The 24405-nt window shown below is 43.4% G+C and overlaps 1 protein-coding gene across 9 annotated transcripts in view; it reads left to right on the top strand.

Annotated features, from left to right (window-relative positions):
- The window catches only part of ARHGEF9 (Cdc42 guanine nucleotide exchange factor 9), a 383799-nt gene that overhangs the window by 180114 nt on the left and 179280 nt on the right, over window positions 1–24405 (top strand). Inside the window, exon 1 of one of the 9 annotated variants that reach the window (XM_075008226.1) lies at window positions 13172–13266. The exons of the other annotated variants lie outside the window; for them this stretch is intronic. Coding sequence (XP_074864327.1) covers window positions 13216–13266 — 51 coding nt within the window. The 5' untranslated portion in view covers window positions 13172–13215. Of the gene's footprint in view, window positions 1–13171; window positions 13267–24405 lie in introns of those variants that run through there. 9 annotated transcript variants of the gene reach the window in all.

Genomic DNA, 24405 nt, shown 5'->3' with positions numbered 1-24405 from the left:
TGTGGGCTGGGCTCCTGAGTCCTGCCAAGTGCTATTACCAGTGTCTGCATTACTCTGTTGGAGGCTGTTATTCCAAATCTGTGCCACTGCTGAAAGTGACGAGAGCGTCTGGCTCAGTATGACAGGGTGGTGGGGGACCCCCAGAGGGCAGGTAGGTCTGATCACCACATCAGGTGACAGTCTCCAGAGGATCCGTGATCCAGCCTGTCACAAATGCTACCTAATGTAGTATGCCATGACACATAAGCAAGGAAGACATGGAAACAGCACAACAATGCTCATTCCTGCATTCTTGTCTCCATCATGCATGGAAGATCTGAAACCTTTAGTATAATTCCTAATACAACAAAACAAAACAAAACCTCCCAAACAAATCCAAAAGGGATCTCATTCTAGATGGAATTAAAGCAAAGAGTTAAGCTACATCTACATTACCTGGTAGATCAACCCATTCAGGGTCGATCATCTGGGGTTCAATTTTATGCACTTGGTAGAGATGCATGAAATTGACTTATCGGGGTTGGCAGTCAATCCCTGTACTCCTCACAATAGTGAGGAGTGAGGGTGGTTGGTGAGAGAAACTCTCCACTTGACCTTCCTTAGTGAGGATACCAGATAAGTTGATTGCAGATAAGTCAATTCTAGCTATGCAATTGCTGTAGCTGAAAGTGTGTACCTGCAATCATCTTACTATCCTAGTGTAGACCAAGCCTAAGTGATCATTCTAAAAAAGATGATGGTTTAGTTATTTCAGAGGATATAGCAAGGAGTGCAGGACCCAAAGGTAGAATTTGGCAGAGAAAAATATGAGAGGAGGGGTTTTGAAATGTAGCATTGGAAAGTGCTTTTACAATGCGTTTTAAAATGGAACCAGTTCAGCTGAATGAAAGCCTTTCCCTGTGGACAATGCTCAATAGAATGTGACCTTGGTCACTAATGATAGTCTTGGAATTTGATGAGGGGTCATGGAACTGGAAATGGCTTGTCATAATAGAGGGCTCCGTTGTTCAGGACAGAACTGTGTTTGTGGCAGTGTGCAGCTGCAGGAGGGAGAGGGACCGTGACAGCTCTTACATCCCTACTGGGAAAGCAGCCCACTCTCCCCATCATGTATCTCTGGCCTCCTCTTACCTCTTGTGGGGTGACTAGTGGTGTTAGCTTGCTATGTAGGAGCAGTACTTGCTCAGTAAAAATGATGGTGCATAGAGCCAGAATGAGACCTGGCCAAAATACACACACACATCTCCTAGAACTGGAAGGGACCTCAGGAGGTCATCTAGTCCAGTCCCCTGCCCCTCTTGGCAGGACCAAGCACCACCCCTGACATCTATTTGCCCCAATCCCTAAATGGCCTCCTCAAGGATTGAACTCACAACCCCGGTTTTAGCAGGCCAATGCTCAAACCACTGAAGAAGGAGATGGTTTGTCTTTTTACTGTCCTAGTGTGTGATTGCTGAATTGGGCACAGGGAGTCAGAGAAGTGGATTCCTCTCACTCCTTCATGGCACTGGCAGTTCTTCTTCTTGAGGAACAGGCTTTCTTCAGACACTTGGGGCTGTCCCAGCTGTTCCTCTCACTGCTCTTTTGCTTGTCCAGTTGTTCACTGGCTATTGCCCCAATGTCAGACCTGAGCTTGAATGGAGAGGGATTAGAACCAAGACAGTGTGACCAGGCCAGGTGTATTAAAATATATAGTATAAAAATAATAATCATATTAAACCATTGGCCCACCAATTCCAGCATCCTGCCCCTACTGCGTCAGAGGAAGACAAAGCCATAATGGATGTATTTGGCCTATTGCACTGAGTTGTATATTGTGGGTGATCTATCTTGCTTTCCTAAGTCTGAGGGTGTCAAGCTATACACTTTGCTGTATACCATTTTCTCACCCACCCTAGCCTGCATGGGAACCGATAGTAATTGTTGTAACACAATCCCTTCTTGCATAAATTGCCACATGCTCTACACGATCGGAGCAGTTTGAGTGCCACATGGAGGTGTCTGAGTCCTTGTTGTTTGCTGTTTATACTTGAGATCCCCTGGTGCCATTTCTTTGTATGCTGCCTGCTAGAGTAAAGTTTCTTGGAGCAAACACAGCATGTGTCAAGCCATGATTTTAGCAGCTAATGGAAGAAATTACTGAAGGGTGATTACTTTCCTCCCTCCTAATTTCTCCTGTGAAGTTCAGACCTGCTGGTACTTTCCTGCCAGCTGAGCGTGTCTAGTTGTATCATGTTCTTTGTTTTTGTACTTGGTTAGGTTACGTCTGGGCGAATTAACCTGTGACTGGGTTCCTGGACACAGAATATTACTCTGGGCTCTAGGGGCCAGATTTTTATCTCAAGTACCCGCTACTGTAAATATAGAACAACTCTAGTGATTGAACACAGTTACTTTGGATTGGTTCCCGTCACCTGTGAAACTGAGATTGGAATCTGGAGCTGAGCCTCCCTTAATGTTCTTTACTGTATGAAAAGAACAGGCAGCTGGAACACTTGCTATGTTATCTGTCATGGGGTAAGAGGCTATGTTGCAGAGCCACTTCCCCAGAGAGTAAAGTGCTGGTGTCAGCACCCCAATCACACATCCTTCAAAACCAATGGAGAGAGACCTCCTGAGTGAGGCATAACTTGCCCTGCAAGCCTGTGCCTTCTCAAAGTTCATTAAGATGCAGTCCCAGGGCATGTGTCATGAGGGAGAGCTAAGGAGGGGGTAAGAAATGGTCCCAAAGTATTATGTCTTCAGCTGTTGCAGTGTCTGTTCTGGAGGTGTGACCAATACTTCCCAAAAAGGATGCAGTGTCTTTCATGCTGACACAGGCCCACCAGGTCCTTCAGAAGAATAGCCCCACACCTCCTTGGTCGTCAGTGGCCCTTTTGAGAACTCTAGCACAGGGGTCAGCAGCCCATGGCACACCTGCTAAGAGTGGCACGAGACAATTTTCATTGCTGACCCCTTCTTTAGTCCATATTCTGGTGGCTGCAGTTCAGCTCCCACTCTGCGTGGGATGTAAGGGAAATGGAGAGCCTCTTTCCCCTCATTTTCAGCCTGCCCTACCTTGGATCTCTTGCCCCACCTGGGCAGGGGCAGTTATGCTCTGACCAGGTGACCTAAGAGTTGCTCACAAATTTCTTTCAGTTCAGATTGATGGGCTGAAACCTGAGAATAATGCTGTGAACAGTAGTGCTTACAACCAGCACATCAGGCCCATGGGTCATAGCTTGTAGTAAATAGTCACTGTGATGAGAGATCTCTGAATATGAAGATTTCTCAGTATTGCTCTATGGACTTTGATCGTCTCCACTATCCAGCTGTACCTTTGTACATGCAAGCTGCCCATCTGATATCCAGAAAGCACATCCAATATAATAATGATGCTGGGGGATTCAGGGACGATCCATTTGTCTTCTGTAAGGACTTAGCTACTAACAAGCCAAATCCTTGTCATTGTACTGTCCTTTTTGCATCCCCAGTCTCCACAACTTGGTGAGATGTGTTATTTCCATTGTAGGGCACCATACATATGTATGTATATAGGGCCAGGTCATGATTTGTATCATATCTAACCTTTGCAGAGGTCCCGGTTGAAGTGAATGGGATTCTTCCTCAGAAAGTAAGATATTACTCAATGGCTACATCTACATTACAGTGATGCATTGACAGAAGTTACTGTCATAAGAGATCTTCCCGCAAAACTTCTGTTGACAGATGAAGTCCATAGCAGGTCAAAACAGCAATCTACTCGGTCAACATGGAGCAGCCAGACTGTTTAGCCACCCTCTTGACAGAACAGCCAACCAGAAGCTCAGCAAACAGGACTGCCTGGTGAACCGGAAGCCCTGTCTGTCAAAAGTGCCCCCCTGCCCAGAGTGTCTACATGGCTCTTTTGTTTGAAAAAAAACTTCTGACAAAGGAGTCATTCCTCATCACAGAGAGGCAGAATGCTGTCGGTGGAAGTGCCGGGTTTTGTCGACAGACTGTCAACAAAACGCATTTTGTCAACAAAACTCTCTAGTTTAAACGTTGCCAATGAGAATAAAGATGTCAGCATCCATGCCATAAGATCCATCCACTCTGATATAGAGCATCTGCCCAGAATATCATTCCCTGCTGCCTCTGATGGATTGGTGCCTCCATTGAAAGGAGAGAAACAGAATATCAGACAATATGATCCAAACAGTCCTTTTTGGCCTTTAAATCTATTAAGAGGGTGCCAAATGTACATGCTTATCTATAGGTCTCCCTGTTTGTGTGTGCATACCTTTGGGCTATGCTTCTTTACAACTCTTTGAAGGCTGCAAACTGTCACTATAAGTAAATAAATCAAATGAAATTTAAATAAATGCACTGTAATGTGTGTGCAAACCCTTCTTTGCTAACTTCACTTGTTTTAAGTAAAGTACACTGCAAAGAGTTACAAAGGGTTCTCACTAAATTGGTTGACTGGGCTACAAAATGGCAAATGAAACTGAGTATTGATAAGTGCAAAGTGATGCATATTCAAAAAATAATCCCAACTGTCTGTACAAAATATTGGGTTCTAAATTAGCTGCTAGTACTCCAGAAGAAAATCTGAGAGTCATCATGGATAGTCCTTTGAATGCGCCCATTCAGTTTGCAGTGTCTGTGTGTATATAAAAAAAGCAAACTACATTTTAGGAACTGTTAGGAAATAGGTTGGAAATGGGAGAGAAAATATCATTGTGCCACTCTGTAAAACATTGGTACCCCCATACCTTGAATACCGTGTGCAGTTCTGGTTACCTCATCTCAAAGAAGATGTCAGGAACTTGAAAAGGTTCAGAGAAGGGCAACAAAAATGATTAATGAGATGAAAAAGCTTCCATGTGAGGTGAGATTAAAAAGGTGAGACTGTTCAGCTCAGAGAAGAGATGAGCAAGGGAGGCTATGACAGAGGTCTGTAAAGTCATAAATAATGTGAAGATACTGAATAAGGAAGTGTTATTTACCCTATCACAGCACAAGAATTCTAGGGGTCTCCCAATGAAATAACTATGCATCAAATTTTTTAAAAAATAAGAATTTTGCACAATTCACAATCAATGTGCGGAACTCGTTGCCAGGGAATATTGTGAATGCCAAATGTCTAAGTGGGTTAAAACAAATCAGAAAAATTCGTAGATTTACATCAGTGGCTAATAGCCAAGACACGCATTACTGCAGGAGCGACATGTGGGGTGTGTGTGAGAGGTCACAGGCACCACAGCACCCATTTGCGCCTGTACTCATGAATAGTGCGGCTCCATTTCTGGAGGAAGAGCTGGGTGAGGGTGTGGCAGGGGTGGAGCAAGGGTGGGGAGGAGGTGGGGCTTGGAGTGGAGGCAGGTTGTTCCAGCCTTTCCCTAGTCTGAGGGAAATGTGGCCAGTGCCCTCCCTGGAGCCTTCCTTGCCAGTCACCATTGTACTAATGACATTTGCTAAGGGATGTACTCCACACTCAGCTGAGAGGAATAAGGGGATTTCGAAAGGTGCGGGGTCCTTTTGAAAAGGACCCCCACGTAGCCGCACTGAGCCGCAAGCAGTCAAAAGCGGCACTTTCGAAACGCAGCGGCCGGAAGCGTCCTAGTGCTAACGAGGCTCTGAATATTCAATTCAGTGCCTCATTAGTAATCTTCGAAATGGCCATTTGTACGGCCATTTCAGTTTTGGCCAAGTGTGGCCACAGTCTTAGTGTCTGTAGCATCTAATTGCTCAAAGCTGGGACTGGATAACCAGGGATGGATCACTCAATAATTGTCCTTTTCTGTTCATTTCGTCTCACATATCAGGCGGTGTAAGAGACCAGATACTGGGTTACAGGACATTGGTCTGACCCAATACGACCATTTTATGTTCTTATTTTTCAATGCTAAAATATCCACAAAGACTCCCTCACTAACCAGGAACTTGGGCATTGCTGGTAACTTTTTGGCATATCAAAGCCACTTTCAGTTCTGAGGGGTCTTCCAAAAATGGTCGTTAGGTTTAAAACGGGGGCGTTTGACTTCATGCCACAAGTTTAATTTGACTGCAAGTTATTAACTTTCGTCTCTGAAGCAGGGGCCTTAGCAACAGATTGCGTTCCTTGGCAACAGGCTTCCGTGGTTTAATTAGAGCAGATGTGGGAGTTTTAAAAATGCCACTGTTGGAATAGTTGAAGGATATTAGCAAATCAAATGGGCTGAGGCATGAGTCGTCTTGTCAGTCAGATGGGGGTGGCAAGTCCAAAGAAGTAGTAAACAAGATGCAAGCTGTGAAGATTTGGCAGAGCAGTTCTGGAAACTTTGCTGCTTTGCTGGGATTCCTGAGGTGTCACTCAACCCTGCTTTTCTACGCCTTGGTTGGATTTATGTGGGGAGGGGTGCTAGAAGTCAGGGTGGAGGAAGAAGGTGAATTGTTCTCCCTATGAATGAGATGATGCATATAACAAACCACATGTTTGCAAAAACAACAAGAAGTCCTGTGGCACCTTATAGACTAACAGATATTTTGGAGCATAAGCTTTCATGGGCAAAGACCATCTGACGAAGCGGGTCTTTGCCCACGAAAGCTTATGCTCCAAAGTGTCTGTTGGTCTATAAGGTGCCACAGGACTTGTTGTTTTTGAAGATACAGACTGACATGGCTACCTCTCTGATACTTATTTGCAATTTTCCAAATATTTCTCATTTTCAGAAAACCAAAAGCCCCTTCCTCCATCATTTCGCTATTGAAAATTTTCTCTGCCTTCCATCCCTAAAACCTCGCAGTGACCATGGAGCCATTGCTAGGCCTACATAGTCCTTGCCCATTTTGCCACCACTGGGGTTAGCTGTGTGATGGTTGGGTTTATGGTGTAGCTGTATATCCACGGGGAACAGAACTGCAGTTTTGTTTGCCAAATAGTCATCAGATTGTAAGCACTTGGGGTGTCCAACAGAGAATAAGCCCAAACCCAAAGCCTGGATCAAGCTTTGAGGTGCAGCGTGCATGGGGTCAGAAACCAAATTCACATCAGAACTCATGTCACTCCCTTCTGTTGGACATGGGCCGAACCCAGATTCCTGGATCTAACAACCCTCCCTCTCTCTCTCTCTCTCTCTCTGTGTGTGTGTGTGAAGTTCTCCCAGTAGTAAATGAGTATATCCAATTATATTAGAAATAATTATATCTGCCAGCAGGAGTGTGTTTGTGTGTACTTGAAACTGCTCCAAATCTAAGAGGCAGTGATTTGTGGTGGGAGCACTGCTCTAGGACCCAGGATTCCTGTTCTCATATCTGCCTCTGGCTAGATTTGTGACGCTTGGCAAGAGACTGGCACATTTTCTTTTTTGGTTTTCCATCTATGTCATTGTGCCAAAAGGTGTGCTAGGAGCTCCCCACAACGTAGAATGCCTGGGCCCCTGCCCTAATGACCTAATAAAACTCCCGCCCTACAAGGCATACTGTGAAATGTGTGGAGATCGTTGTATAAATGACTCATTTTTCCCAATGAGATAATCCAGTACCAAATTTGACAAAGCTAGTTCAGGAGAACACTTGTGGCTGTAACGTCTGCTGGTAAAGATTGATAACAATACATGTGACAGTTCTTATTAGAAAATCAATTAGCAACTACCCTGTAATATACTGTAATATTAAAAATTATCAGTACAGCCCAAAGCATTGCAGCATTGCTCTGGTAATCTGGGAAATACTGGACTGTTACCAAAGAATACTGTAGAACGTATTATAGGGAAGGTCCCAGCTTCTCAGTGCTATGGCTTCACTGTTTTGTTTGTAAACCCAAGCTATAAAATTACGGGCAAAATTAAATAACAGTCTCCCCTCTCTCTGTGTAATTAACCTATTGATCTTTGTTCCTATTTGCCGTTAAACAGTGGCAATGGTTTTGAGAATGTACTTTGTTTTCCTCTAACATGTAATGAAGAACACCTGCTTTCTACAGCAATGACATAACTATTGTTTGAAGGGCTCTTCAAAGGATGTTGAATGAGGCAGTTCTGGATTATCGCTGTATCCATAAGGAGGCGTGTTCAGGGCCATCAGATTGTCTGCCTGGAATGAATTTTGTAACTGGGGGTGCAGGTGAGATAAGTGGGTGAATTCCACAGTAAAGAAACCCTTATGGGAAACAGTGGGAAGGGGAGGAGAGAAACTTCATTGGTACGTTCTCCATATTCACTGGTTTGCTGGTGATGTAGTTCACAGGATGGGACTCTGGGCATGAGGGAGGAGACCTCTGAAGGCCCATCAGCTGCGAAGCTCAAGGGGAATAGTGTATTGTGACAATACAGCATAATTAGGAAACAACCGTGCAAACTTAGGAAAACATCCTAGATGGGCAACACCCCATACTTTTACCTGACCCTCTCCTCTCAGACTCTGAGGCCACGTCTGCATTACTTTGAAGATTGGCCCAGGGTTCAATTTCATGCACCTAGTAGGAGCATGCAAAATCGACCTATTGAGAGTCAGCTGTCTCCTGTCAACCTTGCTCAGTGAGGATGGCCAGGTAAGTCAATTTCCGATAAGTTGATTCTAGCTATGCAATTGCCATATCTGTGTATCTGACATTGACTTCTTTTCCTAGGATAGACCAAGTCAGAGAAAGTCCAAATCCAGAGCCGCCTCAGTTTGAAACTAGGTATGCAGACTTGAACTCTGCCTTGGGATACAGATCTGCGGAAGTATGCAGAGGGAGAAAACACAGGGCACTGACGGTTCAGGGCCAGGAAACAGATATGTTAGGCAGAGTGGCTTGAGAAGGAGATGGTATTAGAAGCTTCAGCCAATCTGGTTTTGTTTGTGCTGTTTAAAAGGCGAGAGCCGATAGTAAATGTCACCTGAGTGATATCCTTGTGCTCTGTTTTGCAATCAGTCTCTCCAGCTGCAAGTAATTAGCACGCCACTACCAAATGCCATGCAGCTTCGCGCAGGAACATGACTTTAATAATTACAGCACTTGCACCAATCACTTCTGCTACAGTCAAGGCTATTAAAAAGAATCGTCTATTGTCTTCCAGGTCTTCACAACTGCCCAAAATCTGAGCATTCTTTGGGAATGCAGCTCACATGGGGGTGGGCAAAACACCTGAAAATGTAATTTGTTGTCAAAGGAAAGAGTTCACCATACTCATAGCATTATCCTGGAGAAGCATGTGGATGCCACCCGCCTGGCAAGCTATCATGTACTGAGCATGTCCAGAAAGGCATTTGGTATGGCATCCACATGCTTCTCCAGGCATTTGGTATGGCAGCTGCCAGGTGTCTGGTGTGGAAAACCTGGCAGTGCAGAACAGCTGATTTCCTTTTGCACTGTTGCTCAGCCCTTTGGGTTGTGTGATGAAGAAACGATCAAGCAGCGATTTTCCTGGGAACCATGGTGTCCATCATGAATGAAGAGAGGAGTCTCTGAATCTCAATATCACTCCAACCAACTTGCTTGGGATTACCACTATTGATTGCACTCTTGGAACTAAATTGCCAGAGGGGAGCTGGACCAGGGTGGAGGCACTGGCCTTGTCCTGAAGCCCAGTTTCCACACATTTGAAGTTCGCTGGCTTTGTAGATTTTAGTGAGAATGCCCCCTCTACATGGCATTCCTCCAGGGTATGCTGGGTGGCTTCTAATGATTTGATTACAATATTGGACACTCAGGCTGCGGCTACACTTCAGAGTTATTTAGAAATATGATATTTTGAAACAGCTATTTTGAAATATCTTACTTAGAAATAACACAGCTACACACAAAATGCATTTCAAAATAGTACACAACTATTTCAAAATAGCTTTTCTGGACACATAGCCTTATTTCAAAATAGTGCCCTTGGCACCCTTGTGGTTTATTTTGAAATAATGCTATGCCGTGTCTTAATAGCACCTATTTTGAAATTGGCATTATTCCTCCCACACTGAGGCTGTAGCCACACTGAGGCTACACTGCTTCTCCCTTTTGAAGGGGCATGCAAATGCGGCTGGTTGGAAATGCAAATAATATGTAGATTTAAATATCTCACGCCTTGTTTGCATACTTGCACAAGATCTCGATTCTGGAAGAGATGATTTCAAAAGCCAAAATAGCTGTGTGGATGGGGTTCATTGGAAAGGAAACCCCACTTTCAAAAGCACCCTTCTTCCTAATTTTTTTCAGGAAGAAAGTTGCTTGCGAAAGCGGACTTTCCTTTAAAATGAACCCCCTCTACACAGCTGTTTTGGCTTTTGAAAGCAGCTGTTCTGGAATCGAGATCCTGCTCAAGTATGCAAATGAGGCATGAGATATCCAAATCTGTGCCTCATTTGCATTTCCGATCAGCCACATTTGCATGCCCTTTCCAAAAGGGAGGGGCAATGTAGCCACAGCCTGAGGGTTACCAGTGTCAATTAACTCACCCACTATTTTGAATCTATTTGATGATAACACGTGTGTAGTGCAGACACTCACATGGTTATTTTGAAATAAGGGCTGTGTACTGTAGATGTAGCCTCAGTGCCTCCCTGTAACCTCTTCCACAGGCTTTCCATAAGCTTGTGGATGGCTGGTTTTAAATGCTTTTTCAAATCTACTGCAGTGTAACCAGGCAGAGCAACCTCTCTAGAAACACTGATACTCTCTGCTTTTCCAGGATTTTTCAAAGAGAGAAAATCCTGGACACTGTCCTACAACATCAAGAAAAAACCAAGGGCAATGGGCACTCTGATATCTGGTTGTGAATTGCAGCTAGTTTACACAATTGAAGTATGTCCCTATTCTTTAGTGTCATTAAATGTATCTGATCCATGTCATGCATGGTGTCAATGACAAGATCATGACTCAGTGATTATTAATATCACATAATGTAGGTGACAAAGCTATTGATGCAAAGTTAAGGACATAACAGAAATTATACATTCTTAAAATGTGTTTGCCAGCCAAGCAGTAGTTACTTCACCCTAGACAAAGGATTGTGATTTTTCCACCTAGGAGGTACTGTCACAGTCCTTTGAAAGACAATGCGAATGTATTTACATATCCCCTATAAACAGACCCATCAAGCTACAATGGGGTGGAGCAAAACCTCATGCTATCGCGGTGGGAGGGAGGAGATTGACAATTACATGTTTAATCTTCATGCAATTACACCAGAGGGGGCAGGAACTATATAATTTGCATTTTTGGAGACAAATCCAGCAGGAGGGAGAAACTTGTGCTGGGTTTTACTTTTCAGAAGGTATGTTGCAAAGCTTTACCAGTGTATAAAGAAGGGGGCTGAACCTCAAGTGATATGCGATTGAGTCCATCGATTGTATGCAATGCTACTGCTTTATAAAATTGAGTAGAGTGAGGTCTTTCTGAAACGTAATGGCACACTGGTGATTAATGTCATTGTGACAAGCATGTATTAACACTATGGGAGGAAATATGGATATATACTTATATTATGTTTTAAAGTTTGTGGCTAAATAAGAAGAAAAAAGCCCCTCCCAGACGGGAGAGGAGGCAGATATTTACCTGTGTCCTGTGTAAATGAAGCGCAATGGAATCAAAGCAATGGAAGGCCCATTTACTTGCTGGGAGATAGGAAGCAAAAAACAGCATGAGGTCATCCTGCCTCTTGAAAGAAAGGCACTGAGCAAAAATGGAAGCTGTCTTTAACATCTGCCTCTGAACAGACTCAAGGGAACTGAGATCTAGCAAGCTGAGAAAAATAGGTTCTTCCACCAGAGGGGTTTGAAATCTCTGGAAACGGAATATAGGTGAGAAAACTGCATAGGCAAAGATCTTTCACAGAGGAAGGCAAAAGAAACAACCTTCTTGCAGTTCTGTGGAAGGTCCTGACTAAGGGATAGTCAGACATGGCTGGGAGGAAGGAAGATTGGTGAGAGAACGGTCTTGTACAAAGCCTCCTACCTTGCCAGATTAACCCTTAGACTTCTAGCTGTTTTTCCACTATTGCCTTACAATATTTTCAAATTACTTGAATTCACTTAAAATCCTATCTTCTTTTGTTAATAAAAATGTTTTACTATTAATGCAAGTTAACTCAGTGCTCTATGTAAAGGAAAGGGTATATTTATCTCAGTTAAGTTAGTAAGATGTGATGTGCTTTTGGATCTTTAGGGGAATAAAGAAACCTTACTATCTTTCCAAACTGTCCAGAAGAGGGCTAGATATTACAGAGCACACAGCATTGGGAAAATTCAGGACTGCGAGCATGCAATCGATCAGTAACCAAGACTGATAGAGAACAGGGACCATGGCTAGGATGTTGCTGGATGCTGCAGGGTTCAGAGTTCCTAGACCAGCTCTGCAGTTATACAGAGACAGTCAGGGTGTGACCTGCATGCTGCTTGCTGACTGTGAACACGAGGCAATAAATTACAGTAGAAAAACATTTGAGACACCTAGGATGCCAAGGCAAACTGTGGCTCAATCCCTCACTTGTCTGGATTGCACCCCTGAGTTGTGTAACACCATTTCTGTCTCACTTTTCCTTCCCATAGAGTATCTGTATTCTCCATAAGAACCGCTGAGGCTGGCTGGTTTTAATCACTATCTTTCAGGCTGGTAACAGGAAAGGTGACTTTCCTTGGCAACTGGTTGTGTAGTTAGGTATCTTTGTGAGATTTTCTCCATTTCTGGGGTTTACTCTCCCAAGTGATTCTGGATGGTGTCCAAAAGGCTGGATTCATGTACAGGATGAAACCGATTTCATATAGCCCTAGTTCCCATTGTCTATTATGGAAAGCAAGAATTAACTTTGGTAGCTTTTGATTTATTCCTTCTTAAACCAGCTCAGAGTAAACAAGGTGTAGTTAATGGGGCATTCAGATATTAACCTTATTGCCAGGTCTAATCCCCAAATGACAGGAGAAATGAGAGAAATTGGGATAATTTCTCCTGTATCTAACAATTCTCAATGAAAAATGTCCTTCTGTTCCTCCAGACACATTTTGCTGAGTTGGGGTCAGTTGGTTGACATATGAGGGCCTAATTCTACCCTTCTTTGCATCATGGTGTGAAAATCTGGAATGACTTCAATGGTGTTAGTTGTTACCAGTGTAAATAAAGACAAGATTTGACCCTGAGAACTCAGATTTATAATTCAATGGGCTGAATCTCTTTCATTCATCTCACCTTTCCTCTTCCCTGACCATCTCTCTCCCCATTTCTTCCTCTATTTATTTTTTTTTATTTTCCAGTATGCTCATCATAAGTAAGAGTCATGTAAGGAAGAGAAGCGTTAAATGTCCTAGATGCTCCCTGGTGCACAGTGCAGAGATGCATTCCAGAAGAGAGGATATGCTGTGAGTATGGTTGACCGGAGGGCTGGCATTGGCGTGGCTAAAGCAACCTCTGTATTGCTGTAGTATTTGATATGAAAGAATGGTGACATGCAAATTCAGTGATATGAGACATGTTCTCTTGAGCCAAGTGTTCAGTTTGACAGACCATCCCTTCATTTGAGTGACATAACCACCTCTTCCAAACCTCAGAGCGGCAGTGGTCATTATGACTGTGATCATAAAGCTTGCTTGGTATCTTAATAGGCAGTCTCAGATATTCATCCGCGTCTTCCCCTTGCTTTCCTACCACACAAGTATGACGTTGGACAAGTTTTCTTGACTGTATTATATATAAAGGTTCAAGAAGAACAGAAAGGGCAGATGATTTCAGGCAATTCCTGAATTGTTCCTGCATTCCCTTCATGACCTTTATTGTCTATCATATGTGGGGTGTCTGTCCAGGCTTCTGAATGTGTTACAGATGCCAGTTTCTGTAGGTAACAAGCACTAGTGAGAGTGAGGATGGGTATCAGGTCACCAACAGGGGAGTGTTTAGGGAACTGAGGGGATGAAACCTTAGTGTGGGATTGACTACGGACGTGTATGTCCTAAGCCTATGAGCATGCCCAAATTGTCCTGGGTCTCGAGCACCCAGGTGGAACTGAGTGCTTCTACAGTTACATACATGGTACCTTGCTTTCTTTCCAGCTAACCCAGCTCCCAAATGCTTATTAGACCATACGCAAGGTTCATTTTCATAAACAGAAACTTGATATATATCAGGCCCCTGTTGCTGGGACATGCCAGCAGTCACTGTCTGCCTCTGCATCCTTTCTAATCTGCCTGCTCTTATAGTGCTTTTGTGCCAGGGACACTGTCAGTCCATAACTGAAGAGTAATACTGCAAGAGGCATCAATGGATCATAGGGAGTTACAGAGGAAAGTACTACAGTTGAGGATAAGGATATGTGAGTTGCTTTAAATTCTGCACACATCGTTACCTTAAAATTATTTCTGTGTATGATATGTGCGTATCTGTGTGTATGGGTAAAGGGGAGAGCTCATGAGTCAAGATCAGGATTGCCAACTGCCAGTAAATTTATGGACAGTCCATAAATTAGCTGAAATTGGATGTGTCTGTAAAGTCTGTTTTTTTTAAAAAAAAAGTAGCGTCCATAAATTTTGTAAAAGCGCAATAAAATTTTAAAAATCAGCAACTATTCTATAGCAATTAAATTTCTTCTATGCTGCTTTGGCCATTTTACCGTGGAGGAGCGGGAATTGGACATTTTAGTTGTTTATTTAGCTCAATGGTTGATGTGATGTAATGGGAATCACGTAATCCACGTGATATTATCATCTACATTATCCCACTAAGTTAGTGTCAGCACATTGGCAACATGATTAACTAATGAAAGTGAGGTCAATAGCATATTGTTTTTGTGATGTGTGACTTTTCACTTTTGGCCATTTATGTCATCTTGATATAGTATAAAAATTATGTCTGTGAAAAAATTTCAGTCTGTAAATTTTTCCCATATTGTTCGTATATTAAATTTCTGTGGGTTGGCAACCCTGGTCAGGATGGAGTATTGCTAAGGCACATTCCATACTTCCAAAGATTAGGGCAGGCAAGAACTGCTCACTAGATCCGGAGGGTCTGTATTTAGCTTGAGGGCTGCAGTCTGCTCATCCCTTACTGTTAAAATGGGTGAAGAGGCCTTATCGCCTCGGAAAAAGATTTATTCGGTATAGTGTTGTTAATGGTTTTGTGGTGAGTCTTAAATTTTGTGGGTTTTTTCCCTTAAAGTTTCTGATCCTGGAGTCATGAGATTATGAAACCATTTCAGTTTTCATTATAAACATGTACATGAACCTCTGTAATCCAGAACACTTTTGTCTGGCAACATCCGTACTCTAGCATGACTTTAGTTAGCCAAATGACCATTTATCATGGATGTGGCCAAGTTTCCTGTGGTCCCATATAGTTTGTTTACAGCCACCAGTCTTGGCTGTCATTGTTCTGTGCTGTTATTTAGCTCTAATTTACTCCCTCTATGTCTTCTATGAGCCCAGGAACCAGTGGAAGTGTTGGCTATGCTGCTAGACAATATTGACCTCCCATGGTCCAGCAAATTCCCTTGGTTAGCACCAGTCAGGTCCCAAGGGTGCCAGACTGGAGAGGTTCAACCTTTAGTTTCTGCCTCTCCATGGTTGCAGAGAAAAGTTTGAAAACATGACCTGAGTGCACCCTAAGGGCTGCAAAACTTGTAAGCAAAGGACAAAAATGGAAATGTTTATGTCAAACTCATAATTTTTGAGAGGCATAGCTCAAGATGTTTGAACGCCGGTGGATAACACCACCACAGATCACTTATTAAAGGGGTAGTAACTCTGTACGACAAGGCACCTGGCCCTTGAGGGTTATGGACTAGCCTGTTTGTAGGAGAAACAAGAATAAGCAGGAGGCTTCTGCCAGCAGGTCTTCCTTTCCAGGAAAGCATTCAGAAGCTGGGTTGTTCAGATGGGAAGCCCTCTTTAAATCCGAGCCACCCAGCTGGGTTTCTGCTGACCAAACATGAGACACTGGGACAGGATGCCAGAGTTGTGCACAGCTATAAACAACTCACTTACAACGTTCTCTCTTTTGTCAATCACATGCAGAAATAATGAACACTGTCAGAGTGTATGTTAAAGAGAACAGGATGAGAGATAGTGTGCTAGGTGTGGACCAATCAATACCAAGTTGAATCCTTTCACTTCTTTACTCTGCTTTGCCCTGGCTTAATTTTTAAAACATAAGTTTAGGGCTGAATTTGCTACGACATCCCCACTATGTTGAGACTTAGGGGAGAGTGACAACCACACAGTGCTGCTTGTTGATTTTTGATTCAAGCCTGCCCACGCGATGCCAGTAAAGGATCAGACTGAGGGGAGCTCTGCTCTGCCATGTCCTCAACATGTCCTCTTCTTTCCCCTTACGCTGGGAGCTGGAAGGCAGCAGTGTAGGAGGTGACAAAGGCAGCCAGTGGAGACTTTTCTTTGCACAGGGGCAATTCTCCGAGGGCTTCTCCAGCTGCTGTAAGGAAATTTTGTGCCGGGTATGAGATGCAAAATAACCCTATCAGACAGAAGAACCCAACTCTACATTGGAAGAGTTGTGGCAAGAGCCTCTAGACACTGGATTGTTTTATCTATCTATCGAATAAGTACAGCATGAGCAAGTCAAGTCAATGAGCCTTATTCTTGCCCTGAAAGGATCATCTTTAGGCATGAGTGATGACTTTAGGCTCTGTGCCCATTTAATTTTTCACTTCCTTGCTGAGTGCTGAGGAGTTTTGGAGATGAATATCTGTCGTGCAGGCACTTCACATACGACATTAGGTATTGCCCTGCAATGAGCATTTAGTGATGGGCCCATGGCAGTTAAATACTTGAATCCAGATCAGGATTTGTAATGCCTCAAAGTTCAAGGATGCTTGGATCTGGATTTTGGTTCAGGCCACTGCACACAAAGGGTCCACTGATCAGCTTTAGATCTAAGTTCAGAACTTGACATTCTTATTATCTTGGGCTGACTGAGTTTGAGTCTGCCTCACCTCCAGTAACTTTGTGGTTACCACTGACCTATGCAGGAATCATGGAGTTGGGGAACGAGGAGAAAGGATTTTGATTGTAACTGAAAAAGTTGTTTGTTGACAAACATTTTAATAACAACTGACAATAGGAGACCAAATGTAAACAGCGACCAATAACTTAAGAATCAAATTTCTTTCATTCATAAACTTTATGGAAAAACCTGTCAAATTGAAATGATAGATTTCCTTCTTGAGCATCTTTCATTAGTGAATAGAGAAGTGTAACCCTGCCCTAGAATTGTGCCCAAAGAGCAGTAAGGAGGGGACAGCTTTCACTGATACCATGTGATTACCTCCCCACCTGCTATGTGGCCTCCTAGCAGTTTCATCTGTCCCCCTCTGTCTCTGAAGTAGATAATACATTACAACAGACAAGTTTTAATTCTGCCAGATGGCACAAAATGGAGCAGAGGATCCTGAAAGGGGATGCAGCAAGAATCATGGCATTTCATGTTATTTCTGGTGATATTAAGGTCAAAAAGAGAGACACGTGCATGCGCATGCACACACACCCACACCTGATGCTAGAGATGACACCTCTATTGTATTTAAATACATGTCTATTCCAAAAATGAATTATCCTTCAGAGGAGGCACGCTGGCTGAGAGGAATGAGCAACAGGGTGGAGAGTCAGAATTTCTACTCTTGCCACTGATTTGCTGGATGGCCTGGGGCAAGTCACTTGTCTCTGGGTGCCTCCTCTAACAAATAGGGGGAATGGCATTGACATGCCAACCACAGTGGGACTGCTGAGAGGATTTGTGAGCCCTGTCTGTGACCATGGCAGCGCAATACATTTTATTTGTTTTCTTCCCCACCCAGTGCCCCGGTGACTGACTCAATATATATCGATGATTATTGTGCCTTTAGGGGTGCGTGATCTCCTTGGTGAAGGACTCAACATGGGTGTCTTTACCTTTCAAACAGGTCAGAGAGGCTGGAAACAAAAGAGGAGGAGGGAGAGAGACTTAATAGGAAGAATCAGAACCAAAGTGGCAGGGGGCTTATTCTTGAAAGACTGCCTGGATGGGCAGCTTTGTTTCAGGGAGCAGGGGCCATGGTGGTAATGAGAAGCAAGCACTAACTCACCTCATTCACAGCTGTCAGCGGAAACCCAAATGACCAACTGAGCACAAATGGATATGCTGACTCTGCAGATTTGGGAATCCCATAGTGCAAGTGGGTGAGTGGCAAATTATTGTAAATTCCATTGCCCCCCATTATTTCCTCCTCCTCGTGTCCCTCCCTGGCCCTCCAGTCTTTCCCATTTCCCCCTTGAATGCACCCAGCTTTCAAAACACAAGTGGAAAAGGGAAGCAAGAAAAATCCCCCCTCCCACCCGGGATTCAAAGAAATAAATAAAATAAAATCCCAGGTACTGTGTAGGCTGCTATTAACATGCTCTTGACAGGCACGAGACAGCTGGGCTGAGGGATGTCTGACTGAATGGTTAGGCTAGGGTAGGGGAGGAGGAGGGGGGCTTTTCCTTCCCTTGCAGCTCCCGGCAAGTGGTGGGTTCCCCCCTTCTCACCTCCCCCTCCTCCTGATAACAAGGACATTCTCAGAAGCAACATGCAGTGGCTAAGGGATGGCTCAGGAATGGTGAGTCCAGGTAGCTATGTCTTTCTCTTTTCCTCTGACTGCAGTGCTTGGGAAGGGAAAAAAGCCTCCGTCTCTTCTCCAGACTCCTTTTTTTTTACTCCCTGTCCTTGAAAATCACTGATCACGCTGTAGCCATTTTAGGGACCTTGCATGACAAAAGTGCTGAACAAAAGAAGAGATTTAAAAAAAAAAGAAAGGAAAAGACAGGGCAGAGATTTGGCAGGTTGTGAAGGGCGGCTCTCTGGAGGGGTGCATGGGTGTGAAGAAAGTCATGTTCCAGGTGTTTTTGTGCCATGTGTCGGGTGAAAAGAATCACGGCGGGAGATAGGAGAACTGGAAATGGGGGTGTGCGTTGTCAGCAGTTTGTATTGCAAGCGGAGCCTGTCCAACCTGTCTCTTCTGTGGCAGATGAGTCGGGGTACGTGTATGTTTTATTTGTTACTAAGTTGTCATGTTCCTGCTGTCGCTCTGGTCTGGATACCCACCTTAAAAGTGGAGGCTTCAAAAAAGCAGGTTAAATGATGACAGCCAATTTACAGCTCTTCTTGGTGCTCGTGACTGGAGTGCAGCTTTGTGCTGGCTTTTTTGCTGGAGTTGGGGAAACCAGGGAAATTCCCCCACCTCAGACAGGGTGATCTGTTCAATAACTTCAGACTGGGAGAGGTAATACAACTTTCCTCCCCACAGACCTCTCTCTCTTTTAGAACTTCCTGTGCTTTGTAATATTTTTTTTACCTCAGCCCTTTCTTTAACATGAGCCTTTTTTGTTTCCATAAAATTTCCCACTGTAGCTAACACCCCGTCTCTCCACTGAGTGTAGAATTGATGGCAGTGGGGGCGGGGGGCGGACCATGATGTAGACCCAGTCTGTGCAGGTTAGGCAATATAATGTTTAAGGCACTGGGGGACACCCGAGAGCCCTGTCTACCCTTTGCTACCTCTGGTGAAGCAGAACTGAGGTGGGGCATATTTCAGAGGAAAGCCTTGGAGAGAAACTGCCGTAGGTTATCCACTGATCCCAGTCCATAATTTGGAGACCTTTCATGCTGCTTTGTCCTCCACCTTCTTTCCCCTCTGAGAAATTTTGTATAAATTGAGCTCTAGAAGTTTATGCTGTCTAAGGACTCTGAGCCCATGATTTAAGCTGACTGTTGGGTGCGGGCAGCTGCCCTAGTGCCAGACCCAAGGTATGTAGGTTTGTATTTAATGTTTGTCTAGCATCCCATACCGATTTGTTTTTTTCTCTTTAAAATATTCAGGTTTTAATTTCTCCCCCTGCATCCCAGCGAGTCAAGTGTATTGCTCCAATAATGATATTCTCCCTGCTCCAACTGGTGTCTAAGCAACCGAAGTTGCCCAGTGCAAATTTGCCTATTTACATTTTCAGAGATTATCAAGTTGAAAGAGAGCAGGGGAGAAAGGTCCAATGTCTTTCTTTCCTCTTTTATTTTTAACTCCTAGGCCACTGCTGTGCCATGATGGGGGTGGGAGGTTTAGCCGTTGAGGCTGGAGGAACTTTTCTAATTGATACAGCCAAGATGAAGTGCTTTTATTCCCTCTTATCTGCTGATCTTTCTGTTTGTCCTCAAGAAGGGATGCTTTATTTTTCAGTGTTCACTCAAAGTTCCTTTCCCCACCATCTATCTCTTAAAAATAAAATATGGCGACTGCTAAAGAGTCTATAATATTTTTATAAACAGTCAAGGATTTTTTGAAAGTGAAAGTTTAGGTAGATGACCAATTCTGAAAATGATTTAATCCAGGAATTAATAAATAGATATCATTCCTTCTGGGGGAAAATTAACTCCAGCTCCATGATTTCTGTAGCTTTGTTCAAAGGGTTAACACTCACAATATTACTGAAATTTGTTTTCTATCTATCATTTGAAAATGGAGCAGACAGTTGGTAAAGAATGAGATTAGCATGCGAGTTGTTTATGAGCTGAAATGCCAGTTTGAATGAGGTAAGCGATTTGATATGTGGCAGTCTTCTCTCAGGGTTGAATCACGGCTCCAACATTTGGATAGGGGGCGCTATAATGCTGCAGGTGTTGTGTCTCTTGGCCGAGCTGTGAAGCTGTGCGCCTGATCACTTGAGCATTAACCTTTCTGTACACGATTTCCAGAATAAGGCATTTTAACCCAGATGTCCAGGCCGAATTCCAATTCAAATAATCATATTCTCTCCTACTTAGGTTTCCCTTGTGGTTCCCATTGGGTAAGATAATTTTTACTTTCTGTCTTTAAACTGTTGGGTCATGCTGCTGTGCTCTGTTGAAAAGATGACATATTCCACCCCGATGGAGCTGCACTTCAGTGGAGGCTGAAGTGATTGCAATATAGGTAATCTAGAAATCATAATCATAAAAACAGTATAGAAATGTAAAATGGTCTTTTACGGCTGGTGTGTGGTTCACTATTTCACTCACAGATGCTAGGTAGCCATAGCCTATGGTACAGTAACCCTCAATGTCACGGACCTCGATTGAACGGACTTTGGAAATAACAGACACTTGCTACCAGCCCCTCCTTCCCCTAAATAAATGCCAGTGACTCACCAGAGCCTCCGCAGCCAGAGCTGTCACCATGGGGGCTGGAGGAATTGGGGCCACCCAGGCCATCAGGGCCAGAGGAGCTGTAGGCCGTGGTTGGGGCTGCAGGAGCAGTTGGGACCACCGGGGGCCTAGGAGCCGCAGTGCTGAGAGTGCTGAGGAGATCCACAGGAGGTTGAAGGAGCCAGCCAGTGTGTACCTGGGAGTATGTACCTGGGAGAGGAAGATAGAGGTGTGAGGGGATTAATGGGACAGGAGCGGGGAGTGGGGGGCAGAGGACAGGAGTGAGTGATGGACAGAGAAGGTCAGTGCATCATCGTACAGTGCAACCATTCGGATTTAATGAACTTTTGGAATTAACAGACATCCTTTCCACCCTCACAGTCCATTAAATGGAGGGTTTACTGTATAATAGAGAACCTTAACCTCTCATCCAAATGACTTTAGACCTGTTATCCTGAGCATTAAGTCCACACTTGTACATGGCTAATTGTTTTATGAATTCTGATTTAAGAACTTCGAGAAAAGGGTGTATCACTTATAGCAAGTGAGCCAGATCTTCCTCAGTTGCCTTAGTGTAAAATGGAAATAATGTCATTTATTTGTAATATGATGCATAAATGCTGCTTTTTTACTAATTTCATCACTAGGTCCTGGTCACAGGTATCAAAGACACAGATCCATATATTTTACAGTTGGGTGCACCTTTTATTCTGGTAACAGGTGGTTCTTTTATTTCTAGGCCTGCCGCTTAACCCTTGCTTCTATTCTGTAGTATTAAATTGTTGAGTTTTTGCATGCTTCCTGTGAGGGTATTTTACATGGTGTATTGGTAATGAGTGGGTTGCTAAACTCTGCAAGTATCAGTTTCTAATCCTCCAAGCTGAAAACAATGGCCATCACTAGTGATCATAATAAATATTTGCAGCCACTCAGCAATGCTAGTAAGATGATTTTCCAGGTAGGGGTTTCCTCACTCAGAATACTGATCCATCATGAAAATCAGAAGAGCCATTTTAAAGTCATCCCCACAATATAATGTTTTCTGAAATGCCCCAACTCAGGTTAAAGAAGTATGTTTTTTCCCAAGCATTAACTGTAGTTACTAATGAAAGTATAAGCGCGTATTTGTAATACGTGTTTGTTTCCTCCTTGAGTCTCATCCTGGACTCAATCCCGTGCTGCTGGAAGACAATGCAAAAGTAGCCATTGGCTTTAACAGGCTCAGTCAGGCCCTTTTAAAGCAGATTGTCACAGCATTTCAAGTGTTCAATTGCTGTTTTTTTGCATAATCGGGAAAAAATATCCAAATTCTTAGAAATTAAAGTAGATAAAATGTGACCTGAAACTAAAGAAAAATTAATGACGTGAATAAAAATGCAAAACTTTGCAGCTTGTGGCGAAGCCAGGTGGAGGGCAAATCAGGAACCTAACTTACACCTCCTCTTATCTGACTTGTTCTTCCCTGGTTATCAGAATGTAAATCAAATAGTCCCCATGTAGCAGAGCCTGGAACAGGTTCAGTGTCGGGGAAAGCTGGCTGAGAATCTGTACAATTTTCTTTTTTAAAAGCTAAAGATCAACTCAAGAGATAAAAACCTCCCAAGTCCCATGGGTAAAAGGACAATAGGATAGGTTTGTAGCTGCATTGAGCACCCTGAGCTCCCACTGAGATGAAAGCCAGCTGAGGGCACTCAGCAGCTTGCAGAATCTGGCCCACTGCGATAACGCACACAAAGAATTAATTACTCTGTCCTGCAGAATGGACAGGGGAACTTGGTGGAGGAAAACTCTGCACTGTGCCAGTTTTCATCACTGTCGTGTGCTGCATCCTAAGCAAGACGGTCCCTTTCTCCAGAAGAGAATGGGTTATTACTTCAGTCCTGTTCCCATTGAGTTTGGACTCTGTTGTCAGAAAGGATTGACACTTGGGTTACATGTGCATGGATCTTCTGTGCTGGTGATTAGAAATTCCTGGAGGATTAGGCTTGTTTTATAGTGGAATTTCCCCCACACCTTACTTATTTTCAAAGCACATATTGGGCCAGGATGAATTTTCCCCACACCCCAGCCATATCCCACCTGTAGGACAGTTTGAATATTTCAACATTAGTTTCCCACTGCTTTTATTCTTCTGAGTGCCCAACAAACACAAGGGACAATCCATAGTTAATAATGCAATAAATAATAAAACAATAAAACCTGGCATGGGATGAAGGTTGGTCGGATGATTAAATTATAGAACAGAGTCAGGAGACTTGGAGTCCAGTCCCACTTGTGCCGTAAAGTTGCCATTTGAGCTTAGGCAAATCACAGTCACTTCACCCCTCTGTGTGTCAGTTCTCGCATCTGTGAAATAGACATAAAAATAACTTTCTTACCTTGTCAGGGTGCTGTGCTGATTCTGTTTTGACTATGTGGAAGATGCTTTGAGATGTTTGGATGGAAGATGCCAGAGAAATACGGAGTATTATTTGTATAATATCAAGCCATGTGCACCCAAGTGTGAAACCAAAAGTGCCAACCAGTTGGTCCATTTGTCTGTCTGTCCATCTTGTGTCCATCACTGCAGTGTTTGAGCATAGCAGGTGTCTTACTCTGCACTGATATTATAATGACTAAAAATTTATTTGGATATAGACATGCTTAGAAAAGACTTCCTGAGAAATCTCAAAAATGCTTCATGTTAACATTCTCGTATATTTATGATATTCCCATCTTCTGCTCCAAAATTGTTGCTTTGGTGATCAGGAAGCCTGGCTGTTAGATTGAACATGACTAATTTTTCAAGTGACTAAGCTGTTAGATAACAAAAAATCATTAGCTTTTCTCAGCCTCCAATAGTTTTCTTTGTTATAAAAAGACATCTTGTCAAAAACAAAACAACACTAAAAACAAAACACCCACCTATTACATAATGTCAGTGAGCGAGGCAAGGTGCATAGTACTAGCAAATGTCCTCATCTGCAAATTTTAGTTCCAGATCCAGATTTTGAAATCCCTAGCATGTGAACTTATTTAGATCCTGGTATCTGGCTTGATCTATTATAGAGAGATGGGTCAGATGCAAAGTCCAAATCCTGGTTCAAGCCCCAGCTCAGCAAAGTCCTTAAGGATGTGCTTAATCCCACTAACTTCAGTAAGATGTAACACATGCTTAAACTTAAGCATCTGCTTAAGTGCTTTGCTGAAATGAGGCCTCAGATTTTGAACCCCTTCTTCCTCTCCCACAAAATTCTGGACTCAAGCTCCAGCTGTGTAAAGTATATTATGTCTAAAATAGCTAGCCTACTAAGAGAATATTAAAGTTGCAAAGTTCAGTGCTCAGAACTTCAAAAACATCAAAGTTGAGACTGTATGCGTAGCTT

This window comes from Carettochelys insculpta, chromosome 13 (assembly GCF_033958435.1).
Source record: "Carettochelys insculpta isolate YL-2023 chromosome 13, ASM3395843v1, whole genome shotgun sequence".
Lineage (NCBI taxonomy): Eukaryota > Metazoa > Chordata > Testudines > Carettochelyidae > Carettochelys > Carettochelys insculpta.
Note: the sequence above shows the minus strand (reverse complement) of the source record. Positions and strands in the feature narration are given on the sequence as shown.